Source organism: Perognathus longimembris, chromosome 9 (genome assembly GCF_023159225.1).
Source record: "Perognathus longimembris pacificus isolate PPM17 chromosome 9, ASM2315922v1, whole genome shotgun sequence".
In the NCBI taxonomy this organism is placed as follows: domain Eukaryota; kingdom Metazoa; phylum Chordata; class Mammalia; order Rodentia; family Heteromyidae; genus Perognathus; species Perognathus longimembris.
In genome coordinates, this window is record NC_063169.1 from 51,899,804 (window position 1) to 51,917,940 (window position 18,137).

General features: G+C 42.5%; 1 protein-coding gene, 1 long non-coding RNA gene and 1 pseudogene across 3 annotated transcripts in view; 2 read left to right on the plus strand and 1 right to left on the minus strand.

Moving 5' to 3' along the window:
- The first annotated feature begins 1,376 nt into the window (after positions 1-1,376).
- LOC125357808 lies at positions 1,377-1,464 on the plus strand (annotated as a pseudogene).
- A 4,938-nt stretch (positions 1,465-6,402) lies between these two features.
- On the minus strand, positions 6,403-7,752 carry LOC125357303. Its single transcript, XR_007212111.1, has 2 exons — positions 7,506-7,752; positions 6,403-6,577 (listed from the first exon to the last, which is right to left on the minus strand). It is a non-coding gene; the product is annotated as an uncharacterized LOC125357303 (long non-coding RNA).
- Positions 7,753-7,757: 5 nt separating this feature from the next.
- Tbpl1 (TATA-box binding protein like 1) overlaps positions 7,758-18,137 on the plus strand; it is a 30,642-nt gene continuing 20,262 nt past the window's right edge. Inside the window, exon 1 of one of the 2 annotated variants that reach the window (XM_048354115.1) lies at positions 7,758-8,090. In XM_048354115.1, coding sequence (XP_048210072.1) covers positions 7,969-8,090 — 122 coding nt within the window. In that variant the 5' untranslated portion in view covers positions 7,758-7,968. The remainder of the gene's footprint in view (positions 8,091-18,137) is intronic. The other variant, XM_048354116.1, reaches the window with a different exon arrangement.

Here is an 18,137-nt window from a genome sequence, read left to right on the forward strand (position 1 = left end):
TTGTGTAGTAATCTTTCTTGCACTCTATTTTGATGTGTCTCCGATTCTTCTTTGTGACATCAAGAACCCATTACCTAAGGACCAGGCAGAGACCTTCTCTCTTTTGGATGCTTTCTCCCTAAACCATCACTGCTCACTGATTCTGTAACAGCAGTGTCCATATCCTGGGACATGCTCTTGCATTTTCTCTTCCATATACAACTTAGAATCTGATTTCCTACATCCCATGGTTGGCTATGATTACAATAGCAGATTTATAGCTATAGTTAGGGAGAATTGACATCATTATGCTACTAAGCCTTTCTATGACAACAATTTTACACTTGGTTGGGTTTTCTTTTCATCATTTGTCTCTGCTTCTCTCAGTGTCATTTGTTACCTGCTAGTGAGTGTCATACTTGGTTACAGCAGAAGGTAATTTCAGCCTGTTGTTTTCAATTCATATCCCCCTCGGTTCCACTCTCAGAAAAAGAAATGGTTTCTCCTAGATGTGCTTTAGTAAATCCTAAGGTAGGCTCTTCTTGGGTCTTAGTCCCATACTTCTTCACATGCAATCTTAGTAGTCAGTATGATGGGGTTCTGAGTTCAACTAGGAGCGATTACCCTACCCCCCATTGAAACAGAGACTGTAAAGAGTTGTTACATAGAATAAGATTAGAATACTAGAGCTTGGCTAGTAAGGAGGAAAGAAAACTCCCTGCAATATGGAAATAGCACATATATGGTGCAGGTACTACATCTAATGCTGACAGGGAACACCCCAAGAAATATTGGGAGGTCTGCTGCACACACACACACACACACACACGCAATGGCTGAGCTCCAAATCTACTGGAGAGGGAATGGCCATCATTCTTGCTTCATGGAATTTACCAGAAATCTATGCTGTGGATGTTGGGGAAAGTCATTTACAGCAAAGTGTTTCTCTGAAGGCACTATGTTCTGGGGGGATAAAGAAGGGGGAGATGGGGGAATTGCTGCAGGAGCTGCACATTGACCTAGCTGCGTGGGTCTCAGGGGTCACATGCTAAAAGTCTGAGCATAATGTAGGTAGAGAGGCTGATGATAGTGTAGCAGCCGGTGCACTGCAAGGCCCTGGATGACTCACCTTCCACATGCCCCCTTCTATATCCAAACAAGACTATCTTCTGTGCAGTAAGTTACAGCTCTCTTGTTTACTAAGGACTTCACCATTTCCCCCCAATCAGAAAACAGAATTTTAGGAGTCATTGTATCCACCACATACTATTATAATTAACCCTCAAATTCAGAGTTCAACCTAACTATTCTGCTGTCTGAAGAGTAATTGTGACATTAACTTCTAAAGAGAGGTGAATGTGGCTTCAAAAAGGTAAGTCTAAAAGTAACAGTTTCCGGTCCTTTTCAGGTTCATAAACCTGATGATTGGGTTCATGTGCCTCCCTCTAAACCTTGTTACAATGTGGGCACATTACTCATCTGACTTGAAAAAGAAAAGTAAGTTTTGGCCCTGAGGTAAGGGACAGAGGGTAGTTGGAGGCTGAATAAATATGGCTACTAATTGTTGTAGTGTTTCTTTTTAAACGATGAAAACATTGCAAAATTGATTGTGGGGAGGGGTAGTACAACTCTGTGAACAGCTGGAAACCATTAGATTACCCACTTGAACTGAGTTAATCTCAATCAACAAAACTGATTTTTATTGTTATTGTAAATTTCATGTACAGAAGGGTTAAAGTTACATAAGTTAGGGAATGGGTACATTTCTTTCCAAAGTGTCACCCTGTCACCTCTTCCCTTGCTTTCTTGCTGTTTTCCCCTCTCATTCCCCCCACCCCCCAAAAAAACAACCAGTACAAGGTGCACAGTTCAATATAGTGTCCAGTGAATATCACTACTGCATTTGTTCACCCTGACAAAACTGATTTTTAAAATCTATATATAAAGTCCTAGCCTTCAGCCTTTTCAACTGGACACTTAGAAATACAACCTTGGAAAATACAATTAAATCTTGAGATGAGAGAGTCTCCTACATTAAGTGCCCAGCCCTAAAACCAATGACTGGTAATAAAAAAATAAAAACAAGTTTTAAGACAAAGAAATGATTTGGAAATGGAAGAAGAGATAAGGGTAACCTGTCATAAGCTTGGGAATGCCAAAGAACATCAGGCAGCCATCAGGAACCCTGAGAAAGGTGTGGGACACTCATTGGAGCTTCTCTCTCTTTTTTTTTTTTTAGTTTTTAACTATGCATTTTATTTATTTTTTTTCAAATTTTTATTATCAAACTGATGTACAGAGAGGTTACAGTTTCATATGTTAGGCATTGGATACATTTCTTGTACTGTTTGTTACCTTGTCCCTCATACCCCCCTCCCTCCTCCCTCTTTCCCTCCCCCTCCAGGTGTTCAGTTTACTTACACCAAACAGTTTTGCAAGTATTGCTTTTGTAGTTGTTTGTCTTTTTTTACCCTGTGTCTCTCAAATTTGGCATTCCCTTTCAATTTCCTACTTCCAATACCAGTATACACGGTTTCCAATATACTCAGATAAGATTACAGAGATAGTGTAGGTACAACCATAGGAAGGTGATACAAGAACATAAGATGATGCTAAGTGAAATGAACTCCATGTTATGGAAACAATGGTTATATCACAGTTGTAACTACTTTCAACGTCCTATGTGTATCTGTAGCTTCTATTATTGATGATGTTCTTGTATCTCCTTGGAGCTTCTGAAAGGAACCAATCCTGCTAATACTTTGATTCTGCATGTTTGGCTTCCAGTCCTGTGAGAGAATGTATCTTTGTTGCTGTAAGCCATCAAGTTGTGGTACTTTGTTGCAACAACAAATGTAAATAGCTTGAATATACAATTAAAATGGAAAGGATTAAACAGAAGAAAATGGTGTTAATAAACATGAGTAGACAAACTTGGCAAGCCAACAGAAAGTATGCAGGAATACCACAGTCTTTTTGTTTTAGTTTCTATGGCTTCCTTCCTCCCCTTCTTAGTCTGAATCCCCCCAGTGATCAGCTAGAACCTCAGGTGCTTAGGATTCATTAGCTGATGAAGTGACCCAAAACTTCACTTTTTCCAGGGTCCAGATTCTCAAATGACCTACCTTTTATTTTTGGTTAGTCTCTTCTTAATGCTGCCAAGTATTTAGAGGATTTCCTTGGCCAATTCCTCTTTGGCAGTTAGGCTCCATCACTCCAGCCTGTGGATTGCCTCCTGCTTTTGCCTTATTCTACACTGTGTCAATAACTCAAAATGGCCAGGTGATAGTGTTGTGGAATTTCATGGAATAATTCATCTCCTGACAGTAGCACTCTCCCCTTGGGTCACTAAAGTCTCTAAAACCAGCAACAAATTTCCCAGGCAAGAAAGGAAAACTTTTGAGAGGTTCTTAGGTGACAATGTGAGATAAGTTACTGCCACAGCCTGATTCCAATAAACCTTGCAATGGGAGCGAGTGCCACATGACTTAACACATACTATGTAAGGTAGAATCACATTTTTCCAAGGTATGGTCTCCTGGCTAAGACCATACCCAGGTTTTCTGTAAGTTATTTCACTGCTCAGCCAAGCCAGTTGCTTCCCAGTAGGGAAGTATTGCTCAGGAATTTCCTTTGGTATGACACGAGTTTCCCTGATCAGAGACATTGAGGTTCGTTAAGGTGTTTTGCTCATAGATACTGGTGCTGTCAGAAAGATTACACGCAGTAAATGTGAAACCATTTCAAGAGTATGTGATTATTCTAATGAGATGAATCTTTGTTCCATCCCTGATGGAAAAGATCCAGTGTAATCAACCTGACACCAGATGGCCAGCTCATCGCCCCTGGGAATGATGCCATGTTAGAGACTCAACATTGTTCTCTGCTCTTAACAGATTAAGAGCTTGGCAACAGGGTTGGCACGGTGAGTGTGGGTGAGGCCACTTTGATCAAGGACCATTGATCAAGCAGTGATATAGCAGGGCAAAGATGCTGATAGACAACTTCAGAGCATGTCACTCCAGCCACCTGATTATCAACAGTCTCCTCGGCAGTAAAACTTTTATTGTGCAATATGATGGGATGTAAATATCTAATAGTCTCTGCCCATTCAGACATGTCTATCCATATACCTCTTTCAGAGACTTTCCTTGTCAACCATTTTCCAATTCTATCCATCCAAACTTTCGACCTTCTAGATGAACCATTAGCGAGTGGTTAGCTCATTCCAGTTATCTCTCACTATTATCTATCTATCTATCTATGCTGGGGTTACGAAGTCAGATTAAAGCATCAGGCTCCACCCCCTAAATTGTTTTCAACTGAAGTGGCCTGTGAAGTTATCTTTGTGGCAAATCCCGAGGAAGGAGACATCCCTGACTCCTCTGCTCTCCTGGATCTCTGCACTCATTCTACTGTATTAGCTTTATATAAAGTAGGAAGGTTGTTTCAGTTGGTGAAGTAGATATTATCTGATCCTTAATATACAGGAAAATTAACCCACTAGCAGAAAGACTGCTCCTAACAATACTTATAACCCCTCACTCCCCCCCACCATACCTGTCTTTTTCAGAAAGGTCATGCTGAACTATAGAACTCCTAGCCCTGGGAAGCAAGAAGTAATCAACATATTACAATAGCCTTATTTAAAAAAAAAAATAAAAAGTCACTGTTCTACTTAATGCACACAGAATATACTATTGTACATTTTATATAATCTACAAAATTTTACATATATATTTATATAATCTACAAAATTTTACATATATATTTCTACAACTGTAAAGAACTACCACAGTTCTCTCAAACTGATCAAAAATTCTTTTTTTGTTTAATCTTCCCTCCCTGCCTTCTTTCCTTTTATTCCTAGTTCTGGGGATTGAACACAGGGCCTTACAAAAACTAAGAAAGCTCTCAATCACACAAGTGAACTATATGGCCAGCCCTTTTGTTTGCATTTTGTTTCGGAGAGAGTGCCTGGATACCTTGCCTAATCTAGCCTTTCAGTGGTGATCTTCAAGATTACCTGGAATTACAGACATGTACTGCCACGTTCATCATGCCAAAATGTTTCCACAAATACAAAATGATACCCTTTAAAGGTCACTGCTGTACCAGATTATTTCAAAATGCTCCCATTTCTACATATTTCATTGCTGACTAGTACAGTCTGCACACTGGCTTTGGTTTGTGTATTGTATGTATATGTGTGTGTGTGTGTGTATTTTTTGGGGGGGGGCACGGGTCCTGGGCTTGAACTCAAGGCCTGGGTACTGTCCCTGAGCTTCTTTTGTTCAAGGCTAGTGCTCTACCACTTGAGCCACAGTGCCACTTCTGACTTTTTCTGAGTAGTTTATTGGAGATAAGTCTCTGGACTTTCCTTCCTTATGGCTGGCTTCAAACCAAGATCCTCAGATCACAGCCTTCCGAGCAGCTAGGATTACAGGTGTGAGCCACAGGTGCCTGGTTTATGCACTGTAATTTTTTAATTACTAACCAGTCTAACCAATGAAGCTTGCTATTTTTCCAGCCTATGAAGAATGAATCCTCAATCTCCTCACTACTTTGACTGAGCTAGGTCTACTTTTCAGGTCTAACAACTGCAGTTCCCCATTTCCAGGGATCAATTTTTATATTTATTGAGCATTTCTTCAGAACATATGCTTCATACTCTGACCTACACTCGATGTTCTAACACACATAACCATATTCTAAACAATGCATTGTTTCCAAACTGGTTCCTGAATAACGAGGCTCATTATAAACAACAATGGCTTTTTAATCTCATTGCCTCTTTCATTGTTAATTTTTTGATTACAGAAACTGTGTGTGATATCATACACATTGAATAAATCTATTATTAATGAGGCATGGTGTTTGCACAGAAACCATATCCAGTTCCAGAATGAGGCACACTGTTGACTAACTCATGACCAAAGTCCAGGGTAATTGACATGCTGGATTCCAGGTAGCTTGCCAGCCTTGAAGGAGAGAGTGTCTTAGTCACCACTGCTGGAAATTTGACTTTTCACCAATGGCAGCAACCCCTGGTACAGAACCTTTCTCTGGCCAAATTCCTTGGTTTATCAGATCTTGGTATTTTTCTTTTTAACACCCACTTTCCCTAGCATTGGAAGAAAACCTAAACCTCCTTGGTCTGAAGGGAATGCATGCTCCTCCAGGCTTTAATTTCTCTCCAAAATTTATCTTGCAATTCTGTGTTCCTGATGTCCTACTCAGCCTTATTAGCAACACAGCATACTATCTTCTCAGACCTACAACTCTGGAATGTGGCCGCACGGGCATTACTTTGTAACCCAGATTCCTGTTCATTTTCTGAGTTATATGTAATATATCATACAATTACTTAATATTCCTAACAAATAAGTTCGTTTGGAAATTGAAACGAATGCCCATTCCACAGAAGTTCCAAAGGCATTTATTTCTTTCTCTCAACATTCAGTGGGAAGGGAAAGCACAAGAGGCATACTTGGACACCTTGTAAATACCAAATACCCAAGTGGATACATACTCCCAAATCCTCAAAATTCCTCTTTCTTCTTTCCTAAGGACAGCGGCATTTTCCGTTTTCATCATCCTGCACACCAATCAGAAGCTACGCACCCCACTGAACCTGTCTCGTGCCTGGCCTTTTAATAATTAAATCGGAGTTCCCTCAACCAGGGCCACAGGGTTTTGACTGCAGCCGAACTCGAGAGCTCCAGCCTGGGGTTCCCGGACACCCCACGCGGGCGTGGCGTCCCCCACCCTGGGGGCCGTTATGAGAGTCCCGTCCCGTGGGCAGTCCCGCAGACCACCCCGAGGGCGCACTCGAGCACCAGCTCGGCGGTTCAAACTGGCGAGTGTGCACCCCAGGCCCCCCAGATCACCCGAGCCGCGGACAGTACTAGCCCTTCGCTGCCCCGCGTCCACGTGAGCGTCCTCCCAGCCCGCCGGCCACAGCGGCCGCGTCCCACCCCCGGGGCCCAGTGCCACCTCCCTTCACCGCCCCAGCAGCCCCCCTCCACCGTCCCATCCCCCAGGCCCAGCGCCCCTCCCGGGCCCAGCGCCCCCCTCCCTTTCGGGGCCCAGCGCCCCTCGCCCTACTGGGGCCCAGCGCCTCCGTCCGCGCCCCAGCCCCATCCCCATCCCCGGGCCCAGCTCCCCGTTGCCCAGCCTCAGGAGTCTGCATCGGGCTCCTCGACTCACTGGTGCCCGGGCCCGAGGAGAACCCGGCCCGCAAACCCCAGAGGCGTCGGGAGTACCCGAGGGACCCGCGACCGACGCGCGCGGGCCCCGGCCCCGTCCCCGCTCCGCTGTTCTCACCGCCGCGACTCCAGGTTCCTAGCGAGACCCTTACCGCGACGCCGTACACTATCGCGTGGCTCTCGGGCGTGAGAAGGCAGAGGGGCCGTGTGGTCGTTAAGAACTGTTTTTTTTTTACCATGTACTAGAGGGTTTTTTTTGGGGGGGGCAGTATATATTTTTGGATAAACGAAAGTCCTCAGGTCTGGTTTGTGGTGTACCGTAAGCCAGAGATGCTGTTTAGAAATCCGCTAGAAACACCCCAGCGAAACACAGTTATGCCAGGATCTTCCCGAGCGGGTCTCCATCCCCACAGCTCCTTTGTCACGCCGCCCGGCACGGCGGGAGGACAGGGGCGCGGGCGGGGCTCGGCCCCCAGACCGGAAGGAGGAAGCGGGCGGGGAGCGAGGGGCCGGGTGGCGAGGGGCGGGAGCGGGGCGGGGAGAGAGTGACGGGAGCAGTGAGAGCCGGAAGTGATTGGCTAGCGCGGAGCCCCGGAGCGCCCTGTCCGGCGGCGCTCTAGCCCCGCGCGCGCCGTCTCGATGCTCCTCCGCGACTCGTCTATTTATTGTCGCGGAGAAGCGGCGGCGGCTCTGTACCCGGAACAACAAAGCACGAAAGACGGGAGCCCGAGCCTCGGGGGGAGGGGAGGGGGCTCCTAGCAACGGGCTGGGCAGGAGTTCCATGGAGACTGGGGAGCGCGCCCGCCTCATCTTCATCCTCGTCCTCCAGCTTCTGCTTCGCATCCGACGCCACCGGCAGCAGCGCTGCCGCCGCGTCCTCTGCGACCGCCCCATCTTCCCACGGTAACCCCGTCGGCGACGCTGGGCGGGGGAGGCGGGCCTCGAGGCGGCCCGGGTGCGGGCCTCGGGGCGTACAGGCGCGCGGCGGGCGGGCGGGCGTGCGGGCGCCCGTGCCGGCCCCGGGTGGGCGGGGGCGGGGACTGGGAGCGGGTGGGAGGTTGGACGGGGTGGACGGATTGGGGGCGCAGATGGAGGCTGTACTTCCGAGGGGGAACCCGGGGTGATCCTGAGGCATCGCGCGGATAACGGGGTGGGGTGGGGGTGGGGCGTCCCTGCCCGGGAGCATTGCCCAGTAGGGTGAGGGCTAAGTCGCCCGGGGGAAGACCGGGAAGGGAGACTCCCCCCCTCCCCCCCGCCTGTGCCTCCGGAACTCTCACCGAGAGGAAAGGCAGTGCAGTGATGCCGGGGCCCCATAGTCCCCTGGAAACTTCCCCCTGCCTCTGCAGCGGCCGAAAGACTGAGTCCTGTATAGCGGCTTCCTCGGTCGGGCTCCCGCTTCTGGCAGTGTCGGTAGAAACGCTCTATTGAAATAGACATTGTAGCCCGGCTCCGTTGGCGCACGCCTGTAATCCTAGCTCTTCAGGAAGGCTGAGATCGGAGGATCGCGGTGCGAAGCCAGCCCAGGCAGCAAAGTCCGTGAGACTCGCATCTCCAGTTAACCACCAGAAAGCCCGAGTGGAGCCATGGCTCAAGTGGTAGAGCGTCGGCCCTGAGTGCAAAAGCTCTGGGAACACCCAGTGCTCAGGCCCCGAGTTCAAGCACTACACACGTACGCACTCACACACCATTATTAAATTATGGATAGAGATGAGCATGGCTGCGAGCAGAGAGAATCTCTTAATGACATCCAGTCAACGGTCCCCAAAAAGTATAATAGTGAATGACGGCCTGTAAGTATGTTTTGAAAAGCTCTCCTCCTGCCAAGATGTGCATCTGCAGGCTTTGTCAGTGTGCTCTGCCCTGTAAGACTCAAACTGCAGCCATGTGCATCTGGGAGCTCTCTGCATCTGTCACCTGCAGTTCCAAAGCTGGCAGCTACTGGCAGTAGCTGGTGTGAGCTGGTGTACTTGGGGTTAAAAGCAGTGCTTTCAATTTGTTGCTGCGACGTTAAGCTTGTGTGTGTGTGTAGAAGCAATGACAGATTTCCCTAGTGAAATTCAAAAGGAGAGTATTCAGATTTCAGGACCATGGTTTGTAGTCTCAAAGTTTAGGAAAACGGCATTTTATTCAAATGAAGAAGTGACTCTTAGCACTGTTTGGTTGAAAGAATTACTTGGGGGTTGCCTTGTTCAGTTTGCATCAGTTTATGCTCCTTTGCCTTCCGTGACAAACTACTTAATGGATTTTAGGTTCCCCAAACCATTTCAGGTCAGTAAGCAAGAGTTTTTTTTTTTTTTTTTCCTGTGGCTCACTGGAAAGGTCGCATACCCATACAATAGTAATAACATTTTTGTGGTCACTGGGAACAAAGCTCTTAATATAAAGTTGAGTATGAATGATGAAAATTAAATTGATAATCAGAGAGGCAATTATGTCAACTACAGATTACATTTGTTCCTTTGTTAGCCTGCATTTCTTGGGCAAAAAAGAAAATATAATGTTTGGTCCTGGGCCCCTCTTTTAAATAGTGCTCAAACTCAGTAGGCAGAACTGTAATGACTTAGGAGAAAAATGCACCCCTTGAATAAGGACTAGTTAGGTTTTTAGTCATGCATTTTCATTTGAAGCTTTTAATTTGGAATTCAGGCCCTGCCTCTAATTGAAGTCATTTGAGATAGGTGCAAAGAGGTGGACAATTTTCTTTAACCAAGATGGGAAGTGTGACTATTAGGAAACTTAAGATTGAGGAGAAAAAACAACAACACAGTATTATGGTCTTTGGGATGATAAATGGGGGGGCTCTTGCTTAATCATTTCCTATGGCTGTGTGTGAAGGATATTCTGGGCTGACTTCTTGTAGTGTAGATGAGACTTAATGAAGTTCCTCCCCTTCAGGGCTGTGGCAGGCTCACTTTCGTGGAAACCTTATTTGCTGAGGCCTCTGCCTCTGGGGTGAAGTCCTAGCTTTTTTTTTTTTTTATTAACAATACAATTTCTGTTATCCTTGGTCTCTGCTCAGTACTTACCACTTGACAATGTCTTAGTTCCTTGCCTTATTCAGTCATCTCCCAATCAAAAGTAAATCATTATGTTACTGATTTTTTTTTCTCGAGGATGTATTAGTATATTTTCCAACTGTTGTAAGTACACAAAATAAGAGCTTCATTTTGGAACTCAGAAGATAGTGTTGAAATGAAGAATGTGAAAATCATTGGCCTTTTCAGAAGTCCAAGCAGTGATACTGTAAATCGGAGGCATAGTCCTTTTTTAAAAATAAAACGCTCCTCTGAAGCCTGCTGTATGTTTTAAATTGTACCCTAAATTTTTGTAGTACTATGTAAATATCAGTAACTCCAATCCTTATTGATCATTTTGCATGTATCTTACAAAATTTACATTTGCCAATTTTGCCAGTGCTACAGTTGTGAGTTCCACATGATTTTCTTTTTCTTTGATTTTATTGTCAAGGCAATGTACAGATGGGTTACAGTTACATATGTAAGGTAGTGAGTACATTTCTTGTCATACTTGTTATCCCCTTCCTCATTTTTTCCCACCCTCCGTCCTCCCCCATTTCTACCCCCCCACCAACATATTGTCTTGTGAGTATTGCTTTTGCATTGGTTTGCTCTATATCCTTTGATGATTTTCTTCATGTGACGATTGTTACATCAAAATTGTTGTAAGTGGATCCATGTATGTAGGAAATGTAGAAATTTCTATAAATAAAACATGAAAAAAGCTGAATTTGTTGGCACATAGCAGTTTTCATCATACAGCTGATATTTAAAAGTTAGTAAAGACTATATAATGTGGTAGAGAAGGTGTGGGCATTATTTTTAGATAAAGGAGGGTGAGTGATTTCTTCCTGTTGCATCATAGACAATGTGATGAAATTATTGCTGTGAAACAAATTTGTAATTGGATTTAGAATAATTGATGATAGAATATTTCCACAATATCTGTGAATCAAAATTTGTAAGACCTGAAACATTTTAGTGATATTGTGACATTTGCATTAAGAAAGATTTTCTGAAATGCTTACCATTTTATAGTGACCTTATATACCTGCTGCCACTCAGGTGTGCAAAGCTAGTTAAAAGGCATGCTCTTTGTGCAGTGTACATTGCAAACAAATGACAAACATGGATAGCAACATGACAGACACGGATTTTAAGTATTTTATTACATACTATTAGGCATATAGGTGCCATCATGCCTCCTAGATTAGAAGTTTCCTGAGGGTTGAACTGTTGAGTAATCATCATTCTGTATGTTCACATTCTGAATGTGTTTTGAAGAGCAATGTGTTTCTGATGGAGATAAGTATTTATTCTTACTCCACTTCAGTGACTTACCAAATAGACAAGGACACCGCCTCTCCTCCCGTCCCAGTGCTGGGGCTCAAACCCAGAGGGTAATCTTGAAAGTAATTCTTGTTGCTTAAAGTCTATGTCCTGGCTGCAAAGATGCAAGATACTAGCAGCCAGAATCTCACAAACTTATTTAGAGCTTTATTTTATCCAGATGAAACAACAAAAAAGAATGATTAAATGCTACCACTTGAGTAGATAATGGCTTTGCTCTTGTTATATAACCACCAGTTTCAGAGATTTCAGAAAGGTGAGTCTGATCTGAGGTCTTTGCTGGTGTAGAGACAAACTTGATTTTTGTATTATGATACAACCTGTTGTTTATGTAGAAGAGAGATGGATTGTGTGTAGTTGTGAGAAAGCAAGATTCCAAAAGTATCTCATTAGTGGAAAGAAATCGTGTGCATTTATGAGTAAGCAGAATTAAAACTCAGAATTTGGCTTAAATGACTGATTTTGTGCTAGGAAGCATGTTAAATGCTAGTGTTTAATAGCACATTGATACATGTTGAAGATCACAGTAAAGTGATTTCTGGGGAAATTCTGGAGTTCATTCATATAGGAATTAATAATAAACCTTTAACAGATCTTCAAAAAATGCAGCACAAGAGTTTGGCTGTGGTGCTGGAAATGTGGCTTAGTGATAGAATGCTTGCCTAGCATCCATGATGCCCTGGGTTCGATTCCTCAGCACCACATAAACAGGAAAAGCCAGGAGTGGCACTGTGGCCCAAGTGGTAGAGTGTTAGCCTTGAGCAAAAGGAAGCCAAGGACAATGCTCACGCCCTGAGTTCAAACCCCAGGACTGACAAAACAAAAAGTTTGGCAGTTAGTTACTATCATTGTACAACAGTATCCATTCTATATTTGGGCTGGATCTAGTAGTACTTACCTGTAATCCTAGCTATTTGGGAGGTAGAAATAGGAGTTTCTGGTCAGGAAACCATAGTTAGGCAGAATTTCCAAGACTATCTCAGAAAACAAGCCTGTGATCCCAGCTACTGTGGAGGTAGAGGTAGGACTGGAACAGGGTCCCAAACCAGCCCGAACAGTGTTAGCACAAGACCCTATCTGAGAAGAGGCAAAAAGTATGGACTAAGTGGTAGAGCTCTTAGCTAGTGAGTACAAGGTTTAATCTCCAGTCCCACAAAAAAAGGAACAAATACTAATATTGAAAATCAGGACATATGAGGGAGGCTGTTAACGTTGGTTTGTCTTTAACACCATAAATGTGTATCTATAGACATCAGTGTGTTTGGGTTTAACTTACTAGATGAGGACTTAAGACATCTTACAAGAACTAATATAGTTTTCCTCACTAATTAAAGCATTCCAAAGAATCAGATGTTAAACTTTTTTTCCTGATAAATTACAAGCTTTTTTATTTTTGGTTGTTGCTGTTTTGGTCAGTACTAGGGTTTGAACTTAAGATTCCTGCTTTTGCCCTTTTTTTTTTTTTTTTTTTGCCTTAATTACTTTTTGAAGAGGATCTTGAGTATTTTGTCCAGGGCTAGCCTCAAGCCATGACTCTCCTAAACTTACGTACCCACCTACTTACCTACCCACCTACCCACCTACTTACTTTTGGCCTTTCAAAATAGCAGAATTAGAGGCACATGTACCAGAAGGGCCAACTTATTTGTTGAAATGGCGGTCTTCCCAACTTTTTGCCTGGGCCCCTGAAACTCCCAATCGCCACCTCCTGTTTTTCTTCTCCAAGTCCTGGGGTTTGAACACAGGTTCTGGGCACTGTCCCTGAGCCTCTTTATGCTCAGGGCTAATGCTCTACCACTTAGTTCACAGCACCTCTTCTGGCTTTTTCTGAATAGTTTATTGAGGATAAGCGTCTCATGGACTTTCCTGCCTGGGCTGGCTTTGAACCACAGTCCTCAGATCTCAGCCTCCTGAGTAGCTAGAATTACATGCTTGAGCCACCGGCACCCAGCCTGGGTCTGCTTTTATATGTGTGGTGTTTTATTGGTGTTATGGTCTTGGACATGTTTCTTTCATAGCCCTCAGTGTCAGAACCTCATCTGCAGTGTGGAGTTAATATTAGCTCTACCTCATAGGGTCGACCTGGTAGGTCACTGTGTGTTCCACCAAAGCATTGGAGCATTTTCTTCTTTGATCACAGACCATTGGACTCGTCTCTGCCATTAAGCTTTGGGAGTGGATGTACTATTTTTTTTTTTTAATTGTCACAGGCATCTGGTTATCACTTAGGGCAGATGGGCTAAGTAAAGAGAGACATCTATGTTTCTGGGAAAAGAAAGCCAACAAAGCCTGGTCTGACACCAGGCTGCAGCTATTGAAATGCGATTTCCCTGTGGATTTGGCTGGTTTAGCTGTATGATACTTCTGAATAAAAGGAATGGATCCCACTAGTTTCGCTTAGCAGAATTAGTTTTTTTCTTTAGAAGACACTTTTTACTTGTATAGCTTTTATTTGATGGTAAACTTGAAAGTTGTTAGTGTCGATGTCAAGCCTTCAACTTGCGTTTTCTACGTCACTACAAATGTTCTAGGTAGTATGCTTCCTTGTAATTTTAGAAGTTGCTGGAATTGCTGCTTTGTTCCAATAATTCAAATGGTTCAAGAATAATTTCATAGGCCTCCAACTTGCTTTGTTTATGAAAGAGTTAAAAGCAAATACTGAGGCCACCTGATCAGGGAAACAATTTAATGATTATAGCTGGGTTTGGTCTGTTACTGATATAACTAACTTTTTAAAGCAAAATCCCAATGTTGGCGATGAGTTAGGTGGACAGTTGAAACTACTAAAAGTAACTGCCTCTGCTTAAACAAAATGTTTGCCCTCTGTCTGTCCAGGTCTTGATTTTATTTTATAATGATAGTTTTATAAACTATAGAAGTTGTTATCAAATGCAGTTTAAAATACATTGCGCTTTAAAATGTGTAAGGGTAAAGTTGATTTTTTTATTTGGGTTTAATAAACTTTTACATCTGAAGGAAATCTGAAAATATATTTGTACTCAGAGGTCTGACTTTGTTATCTTTCGTTTTTAAAGAAAGTGAAAGTCTGATTACTGTTGATGTAGTTTTGCAGTTGGATTGGCCAGAACACATTCTGTAATGATGTAGATGTAATATTTTGTTAACTTTATTCTTCTAGCCGTTATGAATTCCATATCTAAAACATACTGAGATAGAAAAAAATGACCATTACTATTTTCCCTCCTCCCCAATTTAGAGATTTATAGCTTAAAAGAAAAAAAAGAATAAAGATGGTGTTGGGAAATTTTTAAGAAAGCAAGTCTCTAATGTGACAGAACTATTGCCTACAATAGAACTGGCCTGTTCTGAGACAAAGATCTAACACATTGTTAATGTTTCCTTAGTGTTCTCTGCACTATACGCTTTTTCAGAGACAGATGTTGCTGTCATTCAGATATGAAGATAATAAACCTAGCATGCAGCCTTAAAGTGCAAATATGAAGATGATTATTTGATTTATGGCTCCAGTCAATATTTGTGGAGTCTATTATTGTTTGAATCTCAGCTAAGACTCATGGTGAACCATAAGGTTTTGTAGAACAAGAACCCTTCCTTTTTATTTATTTACAAGGTACTTTGGTGAACCACAGAGCCTTCACCCTTGCGTCTGCTTAGGCTGCATCTCATACTTGAATGCATGTGCAGCCTAGGGAAAGGGTACTGAGCACCCCTCACATGATCATGGATAGCTGCAGTTGAGCACCTTTGCTGGTTAGAAAAGCACAGTAATGTTAAAAGTAGAGTCACCAACTTAGAAGACCTCCTTCAATGCAGATTTGTGTGCTAAACAGTGTTCTATTCTCTACGTTGGGTAGGCACAGCAGGTGAAAAACTCTATAAATAATAACTCTTTCATCTCAACAGCATAACATAAATTTGTAGGGCATTAAAGCAGAGACAGTCTTTGGCTGACCAGCCTTTTTTTTCCCCCTGTACTAGGAACTAAACTTTGCTTTGCACTTGCTATACAGTCTCTTTACCAATTGGGCTATGTTATTGTGCTTTTACCTGGGCTGGATTTTGACAGTGACCCCTCATACCTCTGACTCCTGAGTAGCTGGGATTTATGATGTACCCCATGATTCTCTCCTTATTTCTCAGATTAGTCTTGATAAATCTGCCCAACTTTCTCCCAAACAATAATCTTCCCATTTCTGCCTCCCTGGTCAGTAATTTTAAAACTTCCACTTCAATGCATAAAACTAGTTTGATAGGCCACCTAATGATGTAACATTACTAATGTAACTATATAATATAATAGTGGTATACGTGATATATAATATATACTACTATATATGTGACAGTGGTCTTCCAAGAGTATTATGGAATTATCACCTGTTCCTTTCCCATATTCAGTTGTGACTAGATGCACAAATATTTGCCATTGCCTACAGTATTCAGTACAGCGATGTATTATACAGGCGGAGCCTTGGAGTGCAGGGTAGACTGAGTGTGTCCTATAAAGCTGAACCATATAGATTTGTGTAAGTACACAGTATTGTTTGTTGTTACATAATGACAAAATCATCTGTTGATACATTTCTGAGGTTGTATTCTTGTCAAAGAGGAACACACTGCTATCTTTCACTGTGTGTGACTTAAAAATGTGTGCCTTTTGATTCACACTAGTTTTAGTTTGTTGCCTTGTTAAAATTAAGAGAGTTTCAAATGTCAAAAACAATATTCTTTTCTTTAAAACATGATTACAGTATATAGCCCAGGCTGGCCTCAAACTCACAATCCTCTTTCCCCAGCCTCCTGTGGGATTATAGACTTATGGCACCATCCCCAGCTTTGAAGCCTTGTTTGTCTTGTGTTGTATTCTCACTCTCACCTTATAAATAGAAGAGGAATGCCTTTAATGAACCCAGTAACTAATATCCTGAAAATGATTGGCAGGTGAGTCATTGTATTATGACCTGCTGTCTTGAATAGCCTTAAGGTACGAATGAGTTAAAATTCTTGAAAGTAACTTTAAAGTAAAAAATCATTTAAAAATACTAGCAGTACTAGTGTTTGAACTCAAGACTTCAGTGCAAAACTCCTTGGATAAGTATTTAATTTGTCTACACATTTAGGATTCCTTCCCCTTGATTTATTCTTTCTTATGTGAGTCTTCATCTCTACGATTCTTATCACCATCTTAAAAACTTTTATTCTTCCCACTTATCCAAAGGCCTGCACCATCCTTTGTTTGTTCTTAAAGTAGTCATGTAATTTAGCAACATTTTAGTGAGTTTAGATCCAAATGCTAATTATGGAATCAATATCTAAAGACACATTTGAACTAAGCAGCTCTCTTGAGGAAGCTGGATACTTAACAGTCTTAAAGGCAGTTTTAATACAGACAGGACCTTTCGTTTGCTGAGCCTACTGTTGGGGTGCTCTTTGGGATCCCAGTGTTTCATGTGACAGGCTCCTTAAGATCTCATTTTAACAGCCATTTCTCTTGAGAAAGCTAAGATCTGAAGATTATGGTTCAAAGCCAGCCCTGGCAGAAAAGTCTATGAGATTCTCATCTCCAAAAAACTACTGAAAACAAGTCAAGTGGTAGAGTGCTAGCCTTGAACAAAAGAAGCTCTGGAACAGCACTCAGGGCTTGAGTTCAAACCCCAGGACTGGGATTGAAAAAAACAGTCATTTCTCATTTTTAGGGTAGTTGAAATGCTTCCCTCACATCCTTCCTCCTACATTTTTCTCATCTTGTTTATTTTCTAAGTCATAGTCTTGGATTATTTTAATTATTGGCCTATTGTCTATTTTGCCCACTGGACTATAATTGCTGGGAGCAATCCTTGCCTGACCGTTTTGTTCTGAGCTGTATTGCCTGCCCACAGAGCTTGCTTCGCATCATTTACATACTGAGAGGAATTTTGAGGAAGAGTTAGTTGAAGGATTGCAGAAAGGGCATTCTAAGCAGGTATAGGATCATCACAAGGTTTGCCATTGTAAACAGAGTGGTATAAAGTTGAGAACGTTAAGATGTGATAGAGTGGAAACAGATTATAGAGGGAGATTAGAGATGGGAGGGGCACTGCATTTCAAGCCAAGAAAATTAGATTCAATTTTATCCATCTAAGAGAACCGGGAGATGTTTTAGAAGTAGGATTGTAGCACAATTAGATAATTCTGATAGCAATGTGGTAGATGGACTAGATCTTGGAAACTGCAAGCAGTGAAGAGTTTCATTTGGTGGCTATAGCCATAATGACATGGAAGAGAGCCTAAAATAAAACTGTTGCTTTAGACACAGAAAAGATAGATTCAGTAGGCATTGGATAAAAGTGATAGGTGAAGGATGATCCTGAAATATTTTATGTAGGCAAGTGAATGTTGTATGGTGACTCTGTTCATGAGCATTAAAGGGAGGGGAGGTATTTCTAAGAGCATAGTGGGTTTGGTTTAATAAATTATGCATAATAGATAATGCATAATACACTAATTTAAGATTGCTATAGAAGCCCTCCATAGGCTCATGGAAAGCTCCTTGAAGCCTGGAAAGCCTTGAAAGAACTAGGGCTTAAGACAGTGGTTTAGAATCTTCTCCAATCAATCTTAAACC